The 16,185-nt window shown below is 46.4% G+C and overlaps 1 protein-coding gene across 7 annotated transcripts in view; it reads left to right on the forward strand.

The window, feature by feature from the left end:
* Window positions 1-15,473, forward strand: part of A2ML1 (alpha-2-macroglobulin like 1) — an 82,106-nt gene extending 66,633 nt beyond the window's left edge. For 5 of the 7 annotated variants that reach the window (XM_034785971.1, XM_034785951.1, XM_034785980.1 and 2 more), the window contains 10 exons: window positions 1,452-1,526; window positions 1,755-1,917; window positions 3,068-3,282; window positions 3,601-3,816; window positions 4,121-4,248; window positions 4,395-4,485; window positions 4,913-4,981; window positions 7,295-7,397; window positions 8,846-8,887; window positions 10,296-11,140. In XM_034785971.1, coding sequence (XP_034641862.1) covers window positions 1,452-1,526; window positions 1,755-1,917; window positions 3,068-3,282; window positions 3,601-3,816; window positions 4,121-4,248; window positions 4,395-4,485; window positions 4,913-4,981; window positions 7,295-7,397; window positions 8,846-8,886 — 1,101 coding nt within the window. In that variant the 3' untranslated portion in view covers window position 8,887; window positions 10,296-11,140. Of the gene's footprint in view, window positions 1-1,451; window positions 1,527-1,754; window positions 1,918-3,067; window positions 3,283-3,600; window positions 3,817-4,120; window positions 4,249-4,394; window positions 4,486-4,912; window positions 4,982-7,294; window positions 7,398-8,845; window positions 8,888-10,295; window positions 11,141-15,318 lie in introns of those variants that run through there. The other 2 variants (XM_034785961.1, XM_034785988.1) reach the window with 2 other exon arrangements.
* Window positions 15,474-16,185: the final 712 nt, after the last annotated feature.

The raw sequence follows: 16,185 nt of genomic DNA on the forward strand, positions 1-16,185 counted from the left end.
CCACCACGGAGGAGAATAGACTGTTCCATCTAGGACTCTCCAATCAACTCCCCTTCACCCAGCACATCAATGCTCTCTCACAGATGGAGGAGAATGTTCTGTTCCACCTTGCCCTCTGGTAACCTCACATTAGCTGTGTGACATACCAAGGGTACAAGCCAGACTAATGAGTAATGGTGTGACCCCAGCCCTGTAACCTGGGGTGCCCTTTACAGTGCCTTGCTGCAAGGGGGCTGGAACAATTTGTATAGTGTGTGTGTGGGGGGGGGTGTGCTGAGAGCCATTGAACCAAACTGTAAACCCTGTAACCGATGGAAACCACTTCACGCCAGGGGGTGCTTCTGCACCCCTAGTTCCAGCTCCTATGCTTGCTGCTGTAGTCTCCTGCCTGGGTGGGTGGGTGTGTGTGTGTGTGTGTGTGTGTGTGCGCCCGCGCCCTGGCTCTTACCAGACTAGGTTATATGTCAGGGTGACCCCAGCTCACCCCTAGTCCTAGAGTTTTCCCCCCAGACGTGTATGTCCTGTACTGCCCAGCCCTCTTCTGGATAATACAAGTTTATATAAAGTCCGTTTATTTCTTTAATAGAAATAATAGCACACACCACCTGCCACCCCAAATGGTGTTTCCCAAGCCCTTCAATTTAAACACACTGGATTAGACAAAACAATAAACCAAGTTTATTAATTACCTAGAGACAGAGTTTAAGTGCGTTACAAGTAACTCAGCACAAGTCAGGAATGGGTTATAGGAAATTAAAGATGAAACACAACTGGTGCCGAATGTAACAAATTACGATACATTCAAAGCAAAGTTTTCTCACCAGTCTCTGACCAAACTTCTGAGGTCAGGATCCCTCCTCCCAGAAACCAACAAATGCTTTGCTTTGTTGCTTCAGGTGCCGTGAATGCAATGGGCAGGAAGGGGTGGTGGTGTCTTGGGGTGTTTGCCCCTCCTTCATATCATTTAAATCTGCCTTTTGAAAAACATTTCCAGCTGGGTACCAGGAGATAGCATGGAATAGCTTCCCCCATAGACTTCTTTTTTGTCACTTGTTTGAGCTTCCTGCTTGATTCAATTTGCATTTAAACAGTAAACAAAGCCAATCACACATTCCTTTGTTTAGGACAGACCTATTTCTCTCTTTTCCCCCCCCCCCCCCCACCCTCAATTTCAGCTTCAGTAGGGCTGTGGTTTGGCACATGGGTTAATAATGTCATACAGGGAAATCTTAACTTCACATACAATGTTGCCATATGTATTTTACCAGGACAATAATGAGCAGGAATTATGAGTTTTCAAATGGTATCTCACAAGGCATACATTGTACAAAGATATAACAATAGTGTGTGGGGTGTGGTCATGGGAACCTTCTATCACAAGGTGCCACATAGCAGCTACCATTTGGGAGGTTCATTCCCCACCAACCTCTTTCTCTCACTGTGATCTGCAGGGTGGGATAAATGACAACATCTCTCTGGCTGCTTACATCACTGCCGCACTGCTGGAGGCAGGAAAGCCACTTGCTGTGAGTATAGTGCTGCCTATGCACGCCCTCGCTCACTCCTCGCCTCTTGTCTTATTTCTAATGCTTCCATGGGCCCAGCTGTTTCTCTGTCATGCACAGTGGATAGTTATGGCCACAACATACACAATCTTTATGACCATGTCAGGATTTGGTCACTGTGGAGTCGTCTCCATTTTTCTCTGCTCCATCTCCTATGTTAGGTGAACTCCATATTTCTTCCTGTTCCAGGACCCAATGGTGAAGAACAGTTTGCAGTGCCTCAGAAATGCTTCCTCCAATGCCACTGATATCTACACCCAGGCATTGCTGGCGTATGTCTACTCACTGGCTGGAGACACTGTGACAAGGCAATTACTGCTCACCAAGCTGGACCAGCAGGCCATCAAGTCAGGTACCATGGGGCAAGAAGCTGCCTGACTCTAAGCACTAGGACTCCCATGGCTATAACACAAATTCCACCAACACTTAGGGCCAGGATGCTTTCCACAGAACCAAGAAAATTATTAGTGGAAAAGCCCTATTAGCTTAGGCAAGATTGGTCCTTGCAGCACATGTTCTAACATTTTGTCCAGTCAATGGGGCTTCTGCCCCTTCCCTTGAGAGACTGATGCACCATTTTCTTTCTACATTACAATAAATTTTTTGTTTCTTATTTTCATTCCATCCTCCTCAGTCATATCCCCTTGCACCACTCTAAGTAATTTCTCTCCTCCTTAGTGCACTGTAACTGTTATCAAGTCCCTACATCCCCTTCATCATTTCTTAGCTAAGTGATACAGACTTAAGCCTACATTTTCAAAAGTGGCCTCTAAGTTTCAGGTGTCTCAAGTCAGGCATCAAAATGCTGAGACTCCCAAAATCAGTGGCTGCTCTTGAAAATGTAGGTCTTGGCTCTTTCCTCACAAATCCCTCCCTCCAGCCTCCTGATAATCTCTGTTGCTTGTTTGTCAATATATTTATCCTATAAATTTGGTGCCCAAAGCAGTAATAGTCTCGATTCAATCCCCCTGTGGAGGGAGATTATCACTTTTCTGCTCCGGGATGTGAATGTGCTACCCAAAACCATACTGGCTTTTTTGTTAAGCCCTGTCACTCTGCAAACTTGTATCTAATTTGCTGTCCATTGTCCCTGCCAGACTGGTTCTGTCCCCAGAGAGTATCTGTGTTTGGGATGATTTCCCCTCATTGATTTGTCCCAGTTTAGTCTCGTGTTTAAATTCTGCTCGTTCTCATCCATCAACTGGCTTTACTGATGTTGCATCATGATGTGACCTGTTTGCATCACACTGGCTGCTGGAAAGCATGGATGATCCCTCTCTTCTGATCTTGGCAGTGATGTGATCTGGCATCTCTATCATGAATACCACTTAATCACTCAGTACACTGACACAATAGCATTCCTGTGAGGAGGATTTCGCCACCCAGATTTAGGGTAGAGACTTTTTTCAATGTCCCACATGAGGAGGGATGTAACCATGAAATTCAACCTGGCTTGCAGTCCTGGACCCAACCAAGTCCTGTTCTTGTTTCTCCTCCCTCAGGAGGGCAGATACATTGGAGCAGGAAACCAGCCCAGTCTCCCACTGAGTACAGCTGGTCCCAGCCCAAGTCTGTGGATGTGGAGTTGACAGCCTATGTGTTACTGGCTCTGCTCGCTACAGAAAAAGTGTCCAAGGAAGAGATTGCTTCTGCCACTGGCATTGTGGCATGGCTGGCCAGGCAGCAGAATGCCTATGGGGGCTTTGCCTCTACCCAGGTAACAAACTAGCTTCTCTCAGAGCCAGACACCATGTCGAGTCATGGAGAGCAACAGGCTGGGATGTCCGCTGGGGGTTGAATCTCTGTGCTAGATTCTTACTGTGCTCAGAGGCTGTCTGTGAGAATCCAGCTTTTGGTTCCCTGAGGAACAGATCCCACTGCACTGTGGGGCTGGGAGCTTGAATCCCACTGTTAATATCCTGGGGAAAGGATCCCATTGTTCTTGAGCTCTAATGGAAGGGCGTGGGGAATCGCTGTGCTAGCACCCTGAGGAGTGGATCTGCACTCAGTGATGTGACTGCTTTTCCGTTCCCAGGACACTGTAGTTGCCCTCCAAGCTCTTGCTAGATATGGAGCAGTGACATTCATCAAATCTGGAAACGTCTCTGTGACAGTGAAATCGGGAAGGAACTTCCAGCAGTCCTTCCACGTGGAGGCCACCAACCGACTGGTGCTGCAGCAGCAGCCTCTCCCTGACATTCCTGGAAACTACACCATACAAGCAGCTGGCACAGGCTGTGTGTATGTGCAGGTGAGTGGTGGCTCTCTTGTGAGAGGCCAGGAGGATGTCATGGAAGGGGGCACTGCCTGGCTCAGGGTTATGAGGGAATGGGATATACAGACTTTCACTTCCAATGCATTGGTTCTAATGGAGCCTCAGGTCGGAGGAATTGCGGAATGGGGTATGGATCCTTCCCCCTCTGGGGCACCAGGTCAGGGGAGTGTGGGCCAGCACTGGCTAGCTCAGGATCCTCTTGGGGGCAGTGGCAAGGATACAGTCTCTTGCAGGCTTGTGTGACGCTATTTGTTGGGTACATTTCTGTGTCTCCCATTAGACGGTTCTGAGGTATAATGTGCCTCCCTCAAAGAATGCAGAGACCTTTATCCTGAGAGTGAGAGCAGGAGAGGACAAGTGTGAGAAGCAAACACCCCCTCGCTTCCTGTCCCTCAACATCAGCGTCAGGTGAGAGTGAGGAGCTAGAGAGAGGAAAGGAATAGAGGGAGCAGGGTGACATGGAGGAGGGCAGAAGGAAAAGAGGCAGCAAGGTGGGGAAAGGGGCAGAGTTAAGGTGGATGTAACCTATATGACTTCCTGTCTTTCACCTCCAGTTATGTGGGGAGCCGTGGCACCTCCAACATGGTCATTATCAAGCTGAAACTCCTGTCCGGATTCTACCCCGTCCGGGGCACCAACTACTTTGTAAGTCACTTCCCATAACCATTGGCCCTGGTGACCAGATACATGTGTTACATGGAAGCCAGCTCAACCAACAGCCAGGCAGCATAGACAATGGTCTCAATGCGGGCACTTACCATTGGCTCTGTCCCTGGGGTGAAAGTTGGTTCCTGGGGGTACTTTCTACTGCTCTCTGACCCCATAAAACTTTAAACACTCACCCCCCTCAACCCTATGGCTTGTTTCCCATTCACTCCTGTGTGGGTGAGACTCCCTGGGAATGAGCTGGGCTATTGGAGGAGATTCTGGTCAAGAGGTGGGGGACACTTTTTTTTTTTCACCCCCACCACCACCACCAATCCCTAGAACGTTTCTTCCATGGGTGAGGCTCTTGGGAGAATGAGCTGGGTGTTTGGGGTGAGACTCTAACGCTGCAGTTCCCTGTCTCCAGCTCCAGCAGCAGCCATTTGTGAAGAGAGTGGAGATTGGGGCTGAGGATCTCACCATCTACCTCGACCAGGTCAGTGCTGGAACAAGGTAGTAGCTTTGTAGCTTCTAAACAAACTATGTAGGTGTTAATTGGTAGGTCACGTACCAGCAGGTGAGAGAGTTGGGTCCCAGTGGACCTGAGTTAGTGTCAAGGGCCCAGACAATTTATATGGGAGTTTTAAACTGGAGGATGTGACCTGTTCTCAGACAAGAGTCCCATCCACCTGTGCATCTCTGAGACACTGCCAACCCTCTCAGCTCACCCAGCTGGCTACCCAGCTCGTTATATTCCCAGGACTGGCAAACGAGGAGCAGGAGGAATGATTGTACTATCTGCATCAAGCCTCAGACTCAAGCAAGGTTCACCCCCTAAATCAAAAGTTCGTATGCATTCCCTTAGCATGCTAATCTGGGACAACTCCAGTATGGTCTACAGACCCCCTGACAGCTACCTACTGTATGAGAGAGACTGAGTGTCATGCCAGCTGCTGGAGTCTCCTAAACTCTGGGATTTCATCCCTTCCCCTCAGTTTTGGTTCAGAACCTCATTCTCCAAGCATTCCCCAATTCCACATATTCAGTTGGTCACATACTGGATCCAATCTTCAGCTCAGAAGCGGATCTTGGAGACTTAGCCATCACAGCCTTATCCTGGGCTTCTCTCTACCTCCATAATGATGTCAGGAACTCTCTCACTTAGATCCATAGGGATGATCTTATTACTATCATTAAACCCAACGTGCTCTGTATATTTCCAACCCTCCGCCACCTCCCCCCACACCAAGGGTCAGTGATCTGACAGAACACTATGGCTACATACCATTTATGACAATTGGCCCACTGGCATCCAAATGTTCCCTGCCACTACCACTCTGCCCACATTGGCCATCATGGTTCTTAGATGAATTGACACCAAGGCTGGTGGCTGGAGTGCCAGTGCGGGAAGGGAGGGAACTGGCTCCAAATCATACTGATTGCAGTCTAATGAAAACTTTTGTAATGATGCCACAGTTGTGACTGTAGTAAACAAAATCGTCTCTGGGACCATCACCTTCATCAGATTCTGGCTGAGATAAGTGTGCTGATTTAGACCTGCTTCATAAACACAGGCTGTGTTCTCTTCACCACTGCTTCAAACCACGCACCTCAGGGGGATTGTGACTCTAATTCTGAAGAACCCCCTTCCTGCTTTGCTGAGAAGATGGAGTGAGGCCCTGACAGCCTCTGGGGCCAAGCATTATACATGCTGGAGCAGCAAGTATAGCGTCCATCTCGCTGTGTCAGAACTGAGTTAGTGTCTCTGTCTAGGACACTAGAAGGCACCTGAGAGAGACCTGTGCCATCATCTGTGACCTGCTCCTTTGTCTCTCATCTGGTCAGGGCGGGTGGGGAAATGCTTGGCCCACTGCTGAGCCTCCTTCAGAGAAGGCACTTTACCTATCACTCAGAAGCAGACAATAATCCAGCCCATCTTCAAAATGTCACTCACTGTGCGTGAATCTAGACAAATGTTTCTCAAGGAAGCCAGAGCTGGTGCGTAACAGAGCAAGCCCATCTCTGAGCAGGATGAATTGAAGAGTCTATTCTGCTGGGGGTCTGTTTGCTACAGGATCCATTTCAAGGTTCTAATGCTGACTTGACCTGGTCCTGTCCCTTTAAGAGCTTTGTTACATCAAGATCCTTCCATTCTTCAGGGAATGACCATGGCAGCTATGCTCTTCCTCGACCGTGACCAATCAAGAGCCAGAAAGAACCTTTTCAAGAATAACCTCCCGGCTTTGGAACACCCTTCCTCCGGGATCAGAAAAGCTCTGCTTTCAGATCAGGCTAGAAGACTCACTTTTCCTGGAAAACATCCTTGAAAGAACCAGAGCTAATAAACTAGAGCAATGGGCTCCAACATAGTAGCAATGATTAGATAAGAGCAGGGCAGAGAATGTGCCTGTCGCTTCGGGACAGATCCCACTCTTTCTACAGTCCATACTCCGGGCTCAGATACCATGGTATCTAACAAACATTCATAGATCGCTAGATAAACATTCTTGAAATCCTGAGTTAAAATCTTACCACTGCCGCAATAGCCAGTTCTGTCTATAGTTAAAAAAACTGAACACCCCTGATATTCAGCACACGTGTCTCTGCTCATGTTTTGCTGGTAATGTAACAGCAGGGGGCCTTCCAGGTGCATCAATAGGAAGTTCATCTGCAAAAACTGTGTGTGGAGCCCAGGATTTGAACAGCAGTGAGGCTGCAGGGCAGGACTGAGGAACATTGACAGAGTTGGGGTGTGGGGGAGCTTCTGTAATGCATGCCCAAACCAGACCTTATTTTTTCTCTCTCCCAGCTGAATAAGGAGACTCAGACATACTCCTTCACCATGAGCCAAGACATTCCAGTGAAGGATCTGAAGCCAGCAGTGGTCAAAGTCTATGATTACTACCAGCCAGGTAGGTTAGGATATGAATTGTGTTAAATTACTGGCAGTTTTGCCGATGAAACTTTGCAGATTTTGGCTATTTCATTTCAGGTGATTTCACACCCTTTTGATTTCCAGATTTGTGTGTGTGAAATTCAGTAAAACAGCTGTTTTTCCCCCAAACCCAGAAAATGTAAATTCCCTTTTGCTTGAAAGGAGCTCTCTTCCATTGTGAAAAAGATACTTTTGCCCTCAGAAGGATTTAAAAAAAAAAAAAAAAAAAAAATGTATTTCTCAGCAGAATGGGTCCAGTTTTGAATGGGTGACAAAATGCAAAAAGTCTCACATGAAGTAGTTTCACCTCTACTGTGAATATTTCATGCACCTGTAGGGATTATTATTTATTTGTTCCATATGCAATGTAGTACCCCCTTTAAAATAAAATCACCTTGCCAGCAAAATGCTGCCGCCGCCGCCTCCTCCTCCTCCCCCTGCAACATGTGGAATTCCCCTCCAAAATACAAATATAAGTAAATGCAGAAAACTTAGAGTAAAATTCAGTCCTTGACCAGGGGCAGGTTTTCGGCTATAAAAATGTCATCTCTTTAAAGTCCAGTATGTCACAGCTGAGCCTCACACTATTGGAAAGGGAGATAGTACATCCTTGGCTCTAGGAGGCCCTGAGATCTCCTAGAGAAAAGCTTTCAAGTCATGTTTGGTTTTTATTTTTTTCTCCTCTCACCGGGGCGGCACCAGTGCAGCAACCGCGTGCCTGGGGCGGCAGGCCACAGGGGGCGGCCTGCCAGTTGCTGTGAGGGCGGCAGTCAGGCGGCCTTTGGCGGCGTGCCTGCAGGAGGTCCGCCGGTCCCGTGATTTCAGCGGCGGGTACGCCGAAGCTGCAGGACTGGCAGATCACCCACAGAAATGCTGCCGAAGGCCGCCTGACTGCCATGCTTGGGGCAGCAAAAAACATAGAGCTGCCCCTGCCTCTCACCCTGCCCCTGCACAATGTGATTCAAGGTAACTAAGACACTTTGATTTACAGGCAGAAGGATACAAAAAATAGAGCCAGTCATACTTTCAAAAATTCTCTGACCATTTCAAAAGTAGATTTTTCTGACATCTGGCACATAGACGATACCTCATGGTGATGTTCGGGATAAAGATTTAATCAACGGTCTTCTGAGACAACCTGCATGATGCATCCATCCCAAATTCATGCCAATAAAATCTCGCCACCACACTAACATTTATTTGCTTATATTAATTTTAAACTATTAAGTCTCCTCCCCCATTCCTTACTTTGCTCAACTAATGGTACAGTCTGAAGATGTTGGAAAGTTCTGCCAACCAAAGCATGGTTGTACCTTCTGTGACCTGGGGGAGGGTTGTAGTTCATCTGGGGATTGGGCTTCTCTTCATTTTTCCCCAGCTTGTCTGATGCTGAAAGTAATTGTCTGTCTTTTTCTTCTGTTACAGATGAGCAGGCGACTGTGGAATATACAGATCCATGCCAGTGAGGTGAGCATGGCTTTCATGGAGTAGTATGCACCATTATTGTGCAACTAATACAAGCATAGGCATGAGGTGAAGAAATGAGGTACACCTCTACCCTGATATAACACGGTCCTCCGGAGCCAAAAAAATCTTACCATGCTATAGGTGAGACCGCTTTATATCGAACTTGCTTTGGCCTCCCTGTCCCCTGACTGCCCCAACCCTATCCACACCCCTCCGCCCCCTGAGAGGCACTCACCAGCAGCAGCTGGAAGCAGAGCAGCCCGGCCCCAGCCCGCTCCACTCTGCCAGCTCCCAGCCGCGGCGCTCCGCTTCCTGCCGCCGCTGAGTGCAGGGAGGTTGGGGAAAGGACGCCGTCCGTGCTCGTCTGCGGTGGGAAGCTGAGCACCGTGGCCCCAGCCCGCTCTGCTTTCCTTGCCCTGGTCCCAGCCGTGTCGCTAGGGTTGGGGAAAGGTCCCGCATTCACCGGAAGCAGAGCAGCCAAGCCCCAGCCCACTCCACCAGCTCCCAGCCGCGGCACTCCGCTTCCCGCTGCAGGTGAGTAGGGGGGCCGTCCTTTCCCCAACCTCCCTGCACTCACCGACAGCAGGAAGCGGAGCACCGCGGTGTATTTCCCTCTGAGTCGGTGCTGATCCTAATCCCGGGGGGACTCTGTGCGGCAGGCAGCTGTAGGGATGTCTCAGTAGGGAGGTCCTCTCCCATCTGAGTCATGACTGACCCCAGTGTGTGATAGGAGGCACAGTGCTGCAGCGGTGCTATGGGTGGCTCAGGAGGTGCTCTCCCCTCTGAGTTAGAACCTAGCCTATTGCCCCAATGTGATGCTAAGGGCGCTGTGCTACCGGGAGTAGTGTAAGGGATTTTTTTAAAATTTAAATAAAATTAATGGAGATATCCTATCTCCTAGAGCTGGAAGGGACCTTGAAAGGTCAGTGAGTCCAGCCCCCTGCCTTCTAGCAGGACCAAGTACTGATTTTTTGCCCCAGATCCCTAAGTGGCCCCCTCAAGAATTGAACTCCAAATCCTGGGTTTAGTAGGCCAATGCTCAAACCACTGAGCTATCCCTCCCCCCCTTGAGCTATCCCTCTAGTAGAGGGTGCTCTCCTCCTGACTCACTACCTACCCTGGTGCCCCAGCATGGTGCCAAGGGCTGCTATGCTGGTGGAAGTGCTGTCTGTGAGATGAAATGAAACACTGACTGGCTGTGGTCAATAAAAGATCCCATGATACTACTTACAAGAACAGGCAACTTCTTTCATCTCCTAAACTGTTTTGCTGTGTTACTAAACAGCTGCTACATTCCACCCCAGAAGTGGCTGCATTCAGCCCCTGAGTGTAAAGTGCTTTAAGACCCTTCAGAATGAAAGGCACTAGGGAAATGTGTATAAACTTACTTTTCCCCCCTCTTTTTCAGGGGACGAGACAGACACCTTGTCCCTGGTGTAACTCATGGGAATTCCTGGTTCTTCCATTGCACTTAACTTCTGAGCCCAGGGGGAACAGAGTCTCTATCTACACTGCTCACATGCCGCTCCAGAATGCATCAATTAAACCTCTCCTCTTCCTTCCCCACCCCTTATTGGATAGATGAGGTTATAGGTTGAACAGAAGAAACCTACATTCCTCTCTGTATAAAAAGGAAAGGAGAAGGGCTGAGAGCTACACAGAAGGCAGTCTCAAGGGAATACACAGGGGGCCTGGGCAGTTCAGAGCCAGGTGACCCCCTTTAACATTCTCCTAGAGAGGGGTGGGAGGCTACAAAGAGAGGAATCTGGGGGATGCACCCAAAGGGAGAATGCAGGATAGTTAATGTTTGGGTACTGGGTTGATGGAGCTAGTGGGAGGGCTAGGAAATACCTACTGAGAATTACACTGTGATGGGTGCAGGGTTAGTTTGCTAGGAGGGGTCAATCTCACATCATGGGGCTATGTTCATATAATAAATTTTCATATTGAGTTAATAAAAAATTGCAGCTTTGGGTGTCTTTTGGCGTGTATGCCTGGTGCCTACCCTAATCCTGTTGTTCCTGTGAGGGCAGCCAGTGACGGGATATGTCTGTGCTCGTGTTTACCCCCTTGCCTGCAGTCTCTCCAGAATTGGCAACAACCTTGTTGCCTCCTTAAATCAAGGCACTGAGACTTAATGAAGTATATGGCTGTGAGCATTGTGGATCATGTCTGCAGTGTGGGTATGCACTTCCCTCCGAGTAAAGCCTACAATGGCCTAGGGCAGTGCTTCTCAAACTATCTGATGTGGCGGACTGGCAATTTCCCCTCCCCATATTTGCCGGGGACTGGTACCATATTTGTGCCATATTATTATCATTTTCACATAGGCACGTAGCACATCAGATCAGAAAAACTAACATTCTTCACTGTATTAATTGGAATGGGAGTGTGGCATACATGCAGAGATGTTCCCATTTAAATACATTGAAGACTGACTGAAAGGCTGTGCGTCTGTGCGGATAGTATAAAATGACTATTATTCGTTTATGATCCAAGAAAATATTATTTGAACATTCGTAGGAATATTAATTTATATCAGAAACAATATAATGAATAAAATAAGTTGGCAGACATTTATTTTGTTTATTTTGTAAACAATACAAAATTACAATACAAATTAAAAAATCAAACCAGCAAAGTCTCCTAACAAAGATATTATAAAAAAAATTAACACAATAATAGGCATGTTAAAACCTTAACCTTTACTAATGTGAAAGGTGAGCCTGCTTCTTCTTTGTCAGCTTATCCAGTTGTGGCTCAATTGAGGACAGTGCCACACACAATGGAGAATGACTATCCATACTATTCCTGTACTTTGTCTTAATGACACTCATGGTTGAAAAGCCAGTCTCGCAGAGGTATGTTGAAGGAAATGGGAGAAGAGTTTTCAGAGCAATTTCAGTAAGCTCAGGATATTCTGCTTTCACTTTATCCAAAAGGAAGCAAGTGTTGTAGTTTCAAAACTCCTCTTCAATCTTTCGTCAGCAGCCAGCTCCAACAACTTATCCTCCATAGTGACAGTTAAGTCATCTTTCAATGGAATAAATGGATTTTGGATCCATCCACTCCCTTTCCGTGGATCTTCTTCTGCTGGAAAGTAAAACTCAAAACGTTCTGCCAAATTCATCAAGCGTTCACTGATGATGTTTCGTAGAGATGTAACATCAAGGTCTTTGCCTGCATCGGCAATGATTGTCGCTAAATTGTGAAACATGTCATAACAATCTCTTGCCACTCAACATTTCCATGCTTTTAGCTTTTGTTTCTGTCTGTCGATCTAGTCTGCCATTTTAAGACATGAAGCCATCCTTCCCTGCATGAAGGTGTTGAGATCATTAAAGATGGCAAAGATATCAGCCAGATAAGCCAGCCTGGCTATCCAATCCACATCTCGGAACAATTGTGACTAATTTGTTTTTTTTGTCCTGAAGAAACTTGGCAAGCTCGTTTCGGAGCTCAAATACTCTTGACAGGACTCTTCCCCTCGATAACCAATGTACATCAACATGCAATAGGAGCTGTTTATGATCAGTTCCCATATCATCACATAATGCAGTGAATAGTCTTGAATTTAAAGCATTCGCCTTTACATGGTTCATAATTTTTACTAACTTGCTGCGCACACTGTTTAGTTCTGTTGACTTTTGTTGTTGGTTGTTGTTGTTGCAAGACTGTCTCAGTGAAGGAAGCAGTGTGTCGACTTGCATTCGGGTGCAAGCGCCTTAATCTGGGTAACAACTCCAGAATGCTGTCCTGTCATTGCGGCAGTGCCATCAGAACATACACCTACACAAAACTTGAAATCCAACCCACGTTTGTTAATGATGTAGTCGCTCACAGTCTTGAACACTTCAGAACTAGTTGTTTTTGTTGGTAGTGAAGCAGAAAACAAAAATTCTTCCTTCGAATCACCCTCATGTTCAAAGCGTGCCTACACCATCAGAATTGCCGTATTAGCAATGTCTGTACATTGATCAAGCTGCAAAGAAAAGCACTTTGCTAATTTAATCTGTCCTATGAGCTGATCTTCCATATTGTGAGCCAGATCGTGAATTTGTCAAGCTCTAGTGTCATTTGAAAGTGGCACCTGAGCCCCTTTCTTTGCCACCGGCTCGCCCAGCATTTCCATGCAAACAGCTTTAATACAGCTTATCACTAGTGTCTCACCGATTGTGTATGGCTTTTTTGCCTTAGCAACACGAAGCGCTACTTTATAAGAAGCTCACAAAGCACAAGTATTTGTGTGACACTTCAAAGATCTGTTTCTGATGGCCTTTTAAATCAACATGCTTTCTTTCGAAGAACTCTTTTGGCTTTGAACTACTTTCATTATGTTTTGTATTTAAGTGCCTCTTGAGCTTTGATGGCTTCATTGCATCATTAGCTAACACATTGCCACAAATAACGCACTGTGGTTTTGGCACTCCATCATTCGTGGCTACAAAACCAAACAATGTATGAGGAGTCATATTTCTGAGTAAAGCTAGTACAAATTCTTTTTGTTGACAATACTTCAGTTTTATCTGATTCAGAATTATTTGCGTATTCAGCAACTGGATGTTTCTGCTCGATAAATGTGGCGATTGGGCCTTGCTTCGCATCTGTAAATTAGGCATAAAAATAATATAAATTCGATTACCCCGGGTATATACTTAATTTATGATATTCGGATAAAAGCCGAATAAATGTAGTGGGAATGCTTTTATTGAGAAATATGTGCAGGAGAACATTGATTAATAGGGTAAGTAATGTTAGGATAAGAAGATAATATAAATTTTAAAATTAAATTGCAAACAGGATAATAATTGGAAAGTTAAGATGGTGTGAATACATGGAAAGAATGAATAATGAAAGTCAAAAATAAGATTTACCTGTTTGAAAGATATGGAGTGAGGAAAGCGAGGAATTTCGAGAACTTCCTGGCAGAAACACGTAGGTTTGATCCTAGAAGAGGGGAAGGCTATAAGTAAGAACAATGAGAGCGTGTATGAAACGATATATGGATATGGAGGAAGCGAGGATGTTATGCGCATACAAAGCACATATGTGGATCTTTTCAGGACACGGACACGGACACACACACACACACACACACACACACACACACACACCCTCCCTGCCAGTTCATGTTTATAGGTACCAGTCTGTTGTAGCTCGAGTCAATCTAAGGGCCAGTTAGATTGAGCATGAATGAGGAGCTGGGCTGTCGGTCGTGATCTGATGCTCCGAGGCTTTGCAGGACTGAACCCAGAGTTCCCTGGCAAAACACCCCAGCTTTATAGTTGTAAATTCCCATTTGAGTCCATGCATTTTGCAATGTCATCCTGTAATCATTAGTCCTTAAGTGGTGTTAATCTTGGGGTTTTCTGCTGTTATCATTTGATGGTTATTGTTGAGCTTCCCATCGTTATCTCCTATTTGTTGTCTTGCCTTCGGGGGGTGCCTGCCTCACCTCTGAGGTCATCAGTGCTGTTAACATGTTTAGCATCCGATACAATAGATGTTTTCTGATTGTCTCCTGGTCTTTCCAAGTCTCTCTCTTTTTTTTTTCTTGACCATCTGGACATTTGTGGTGGCTTTTACACCTTATCTTTTCCTGAGGCATTCATTCCTCATTCACACGCAGTCTCTCACAGAAACCTTCAATGGTATACTGACAGCAGTATTGTATATTCAGCAGAATACATTGTAAATCAAGCCTTGCTAACTCTTATAACTAAAACAATTCACACTGGGGCTTCAGGCTCTCAACATTTCTCTAATCTATTTATCATAGACACAATACAAAATCCCGTCTCTTACTAACTAAACTTTATAACAGGTCCTAATTGTAATGCATATTGGAAACAGGATCCTAGTCTCAGATGATCATGCCTTTCTGTTATTCAAAAAGGGTGGCTGGCAGAATGAAATCAAAGTTTACATCAATTCTTAGAGTACAGTTAGTACAATTATAAAATCCTGCTCCTATAAGGACTGTCTATTTGGCTATAGGGGTGTAGTGCTCAATTGTCTCTATCCACTTCGTAAGGGATACAGCGGGATAGGATAGAAAATAATTATTAAAATTTATAATATTATTAGTACTTATATACTCAGATCATTGGGTTTGGATGGGGTCCCAAATGACAAACATGCAGAGATCCGTATGACGCTATCTAATCAACTTCTCGATAGTAACTGCCAGTGGGACGGGGTCTTTATATGAGAAGGAGTGGGGTAAGCGCATGCTTGCATGTCTCATGCAAAACATGTTGTAGCGCTATGGCATAATTATCAATATTATAATATGTGCTTCTGAAAACATAATATTTAATATTGTCAACTTTTATTGACTGATCATTATTCTTGGTGGAATTCCGGTGTGATTTTTAAATTATACTATTATTTTTCTCTTTCTTTTCTGGAAACTCACCACGGACCGGCAGCCAAGGGCTTGCGGACCGGCACCAGACCACGGACCACCACTTTGAGTAGCACTGGCCTAGGGCAACCTCTTCTAAGGTTGTTCCACAGTCCTGTTCAGGGATGTGCAGTGGGATCTCCTGCAGGACATGGCTGGGCTGGTTGGTTTGCAGCTGTGGAATCCTCGGGGGGGGGGGATGGTGCTTCTCTGGAGTCTGCTGGAAATTCTATGCTGAGAACAAGGTGTGATTTCTGGTGTTATCAGTTGGCCCAGTGATACCAAGAGGGCAGACTCTTCCTCACTGCTATTGTTCACTTCTGTACAGCACCCATCCCCAGGGCGAGCAAATGAGGCACCAGTCCCAAGGTTGAAGTGATGAGGGGCCCTGCTGTCTTCAGAAGGCAGAGTAGGTTGGTTGCCATGCAGGCCTAGAACTGGACAATGGAGTCACCTCCAGCTGGGAGTTGGACACTTCCTGAAGGCTGGACATTACTGCTGCTGAGGCACCGTTGGGAGACTCGAGAAGGGGCTAAGTCCTACCTGTGGAGTGGGAGGGGCCCCTTAGCGAAAGGACAGGGGCACAAATACCCATCAAGCAGCCCTATGGTGGAGGGAATTGTCCCCGGGACAGAAGTCAAGGCCTGTAATGGCAGACAATGAGCTGCTGTCTCTGGGTTGGTGGGGCCTAGGAGGCGGTAGGAATGGGGAGAAGTAGCTCTTCCTGTGCCTGTTTTGTTTTCCTCCCTGTTTCTCCTCTCCCCAAAGGCCCCTATCTGGGTCTCCCTCTTTCTTCTCCTTGTCCTTCATCTTCTCCTGCATCTTTTGACTAGAGGGAAAGAGGAAGGAGTAGGAGGACTGCCTGCTGCTCCATGATTCCTGTAGCCAAGTG

Source organism: Trachemys scripta, chromosome 1 (assembly GCF_013100865.1).
Source record: "Trachemys scripta elegans isolate TJP31775 chromosome 1, CAS_Tse_1.0, whole genome shotgun sequence".
NCBI lineage: Eukaryota > Metazoa > Chordata > Testudines > Emydidae > Trachemys > Trachemys scripta.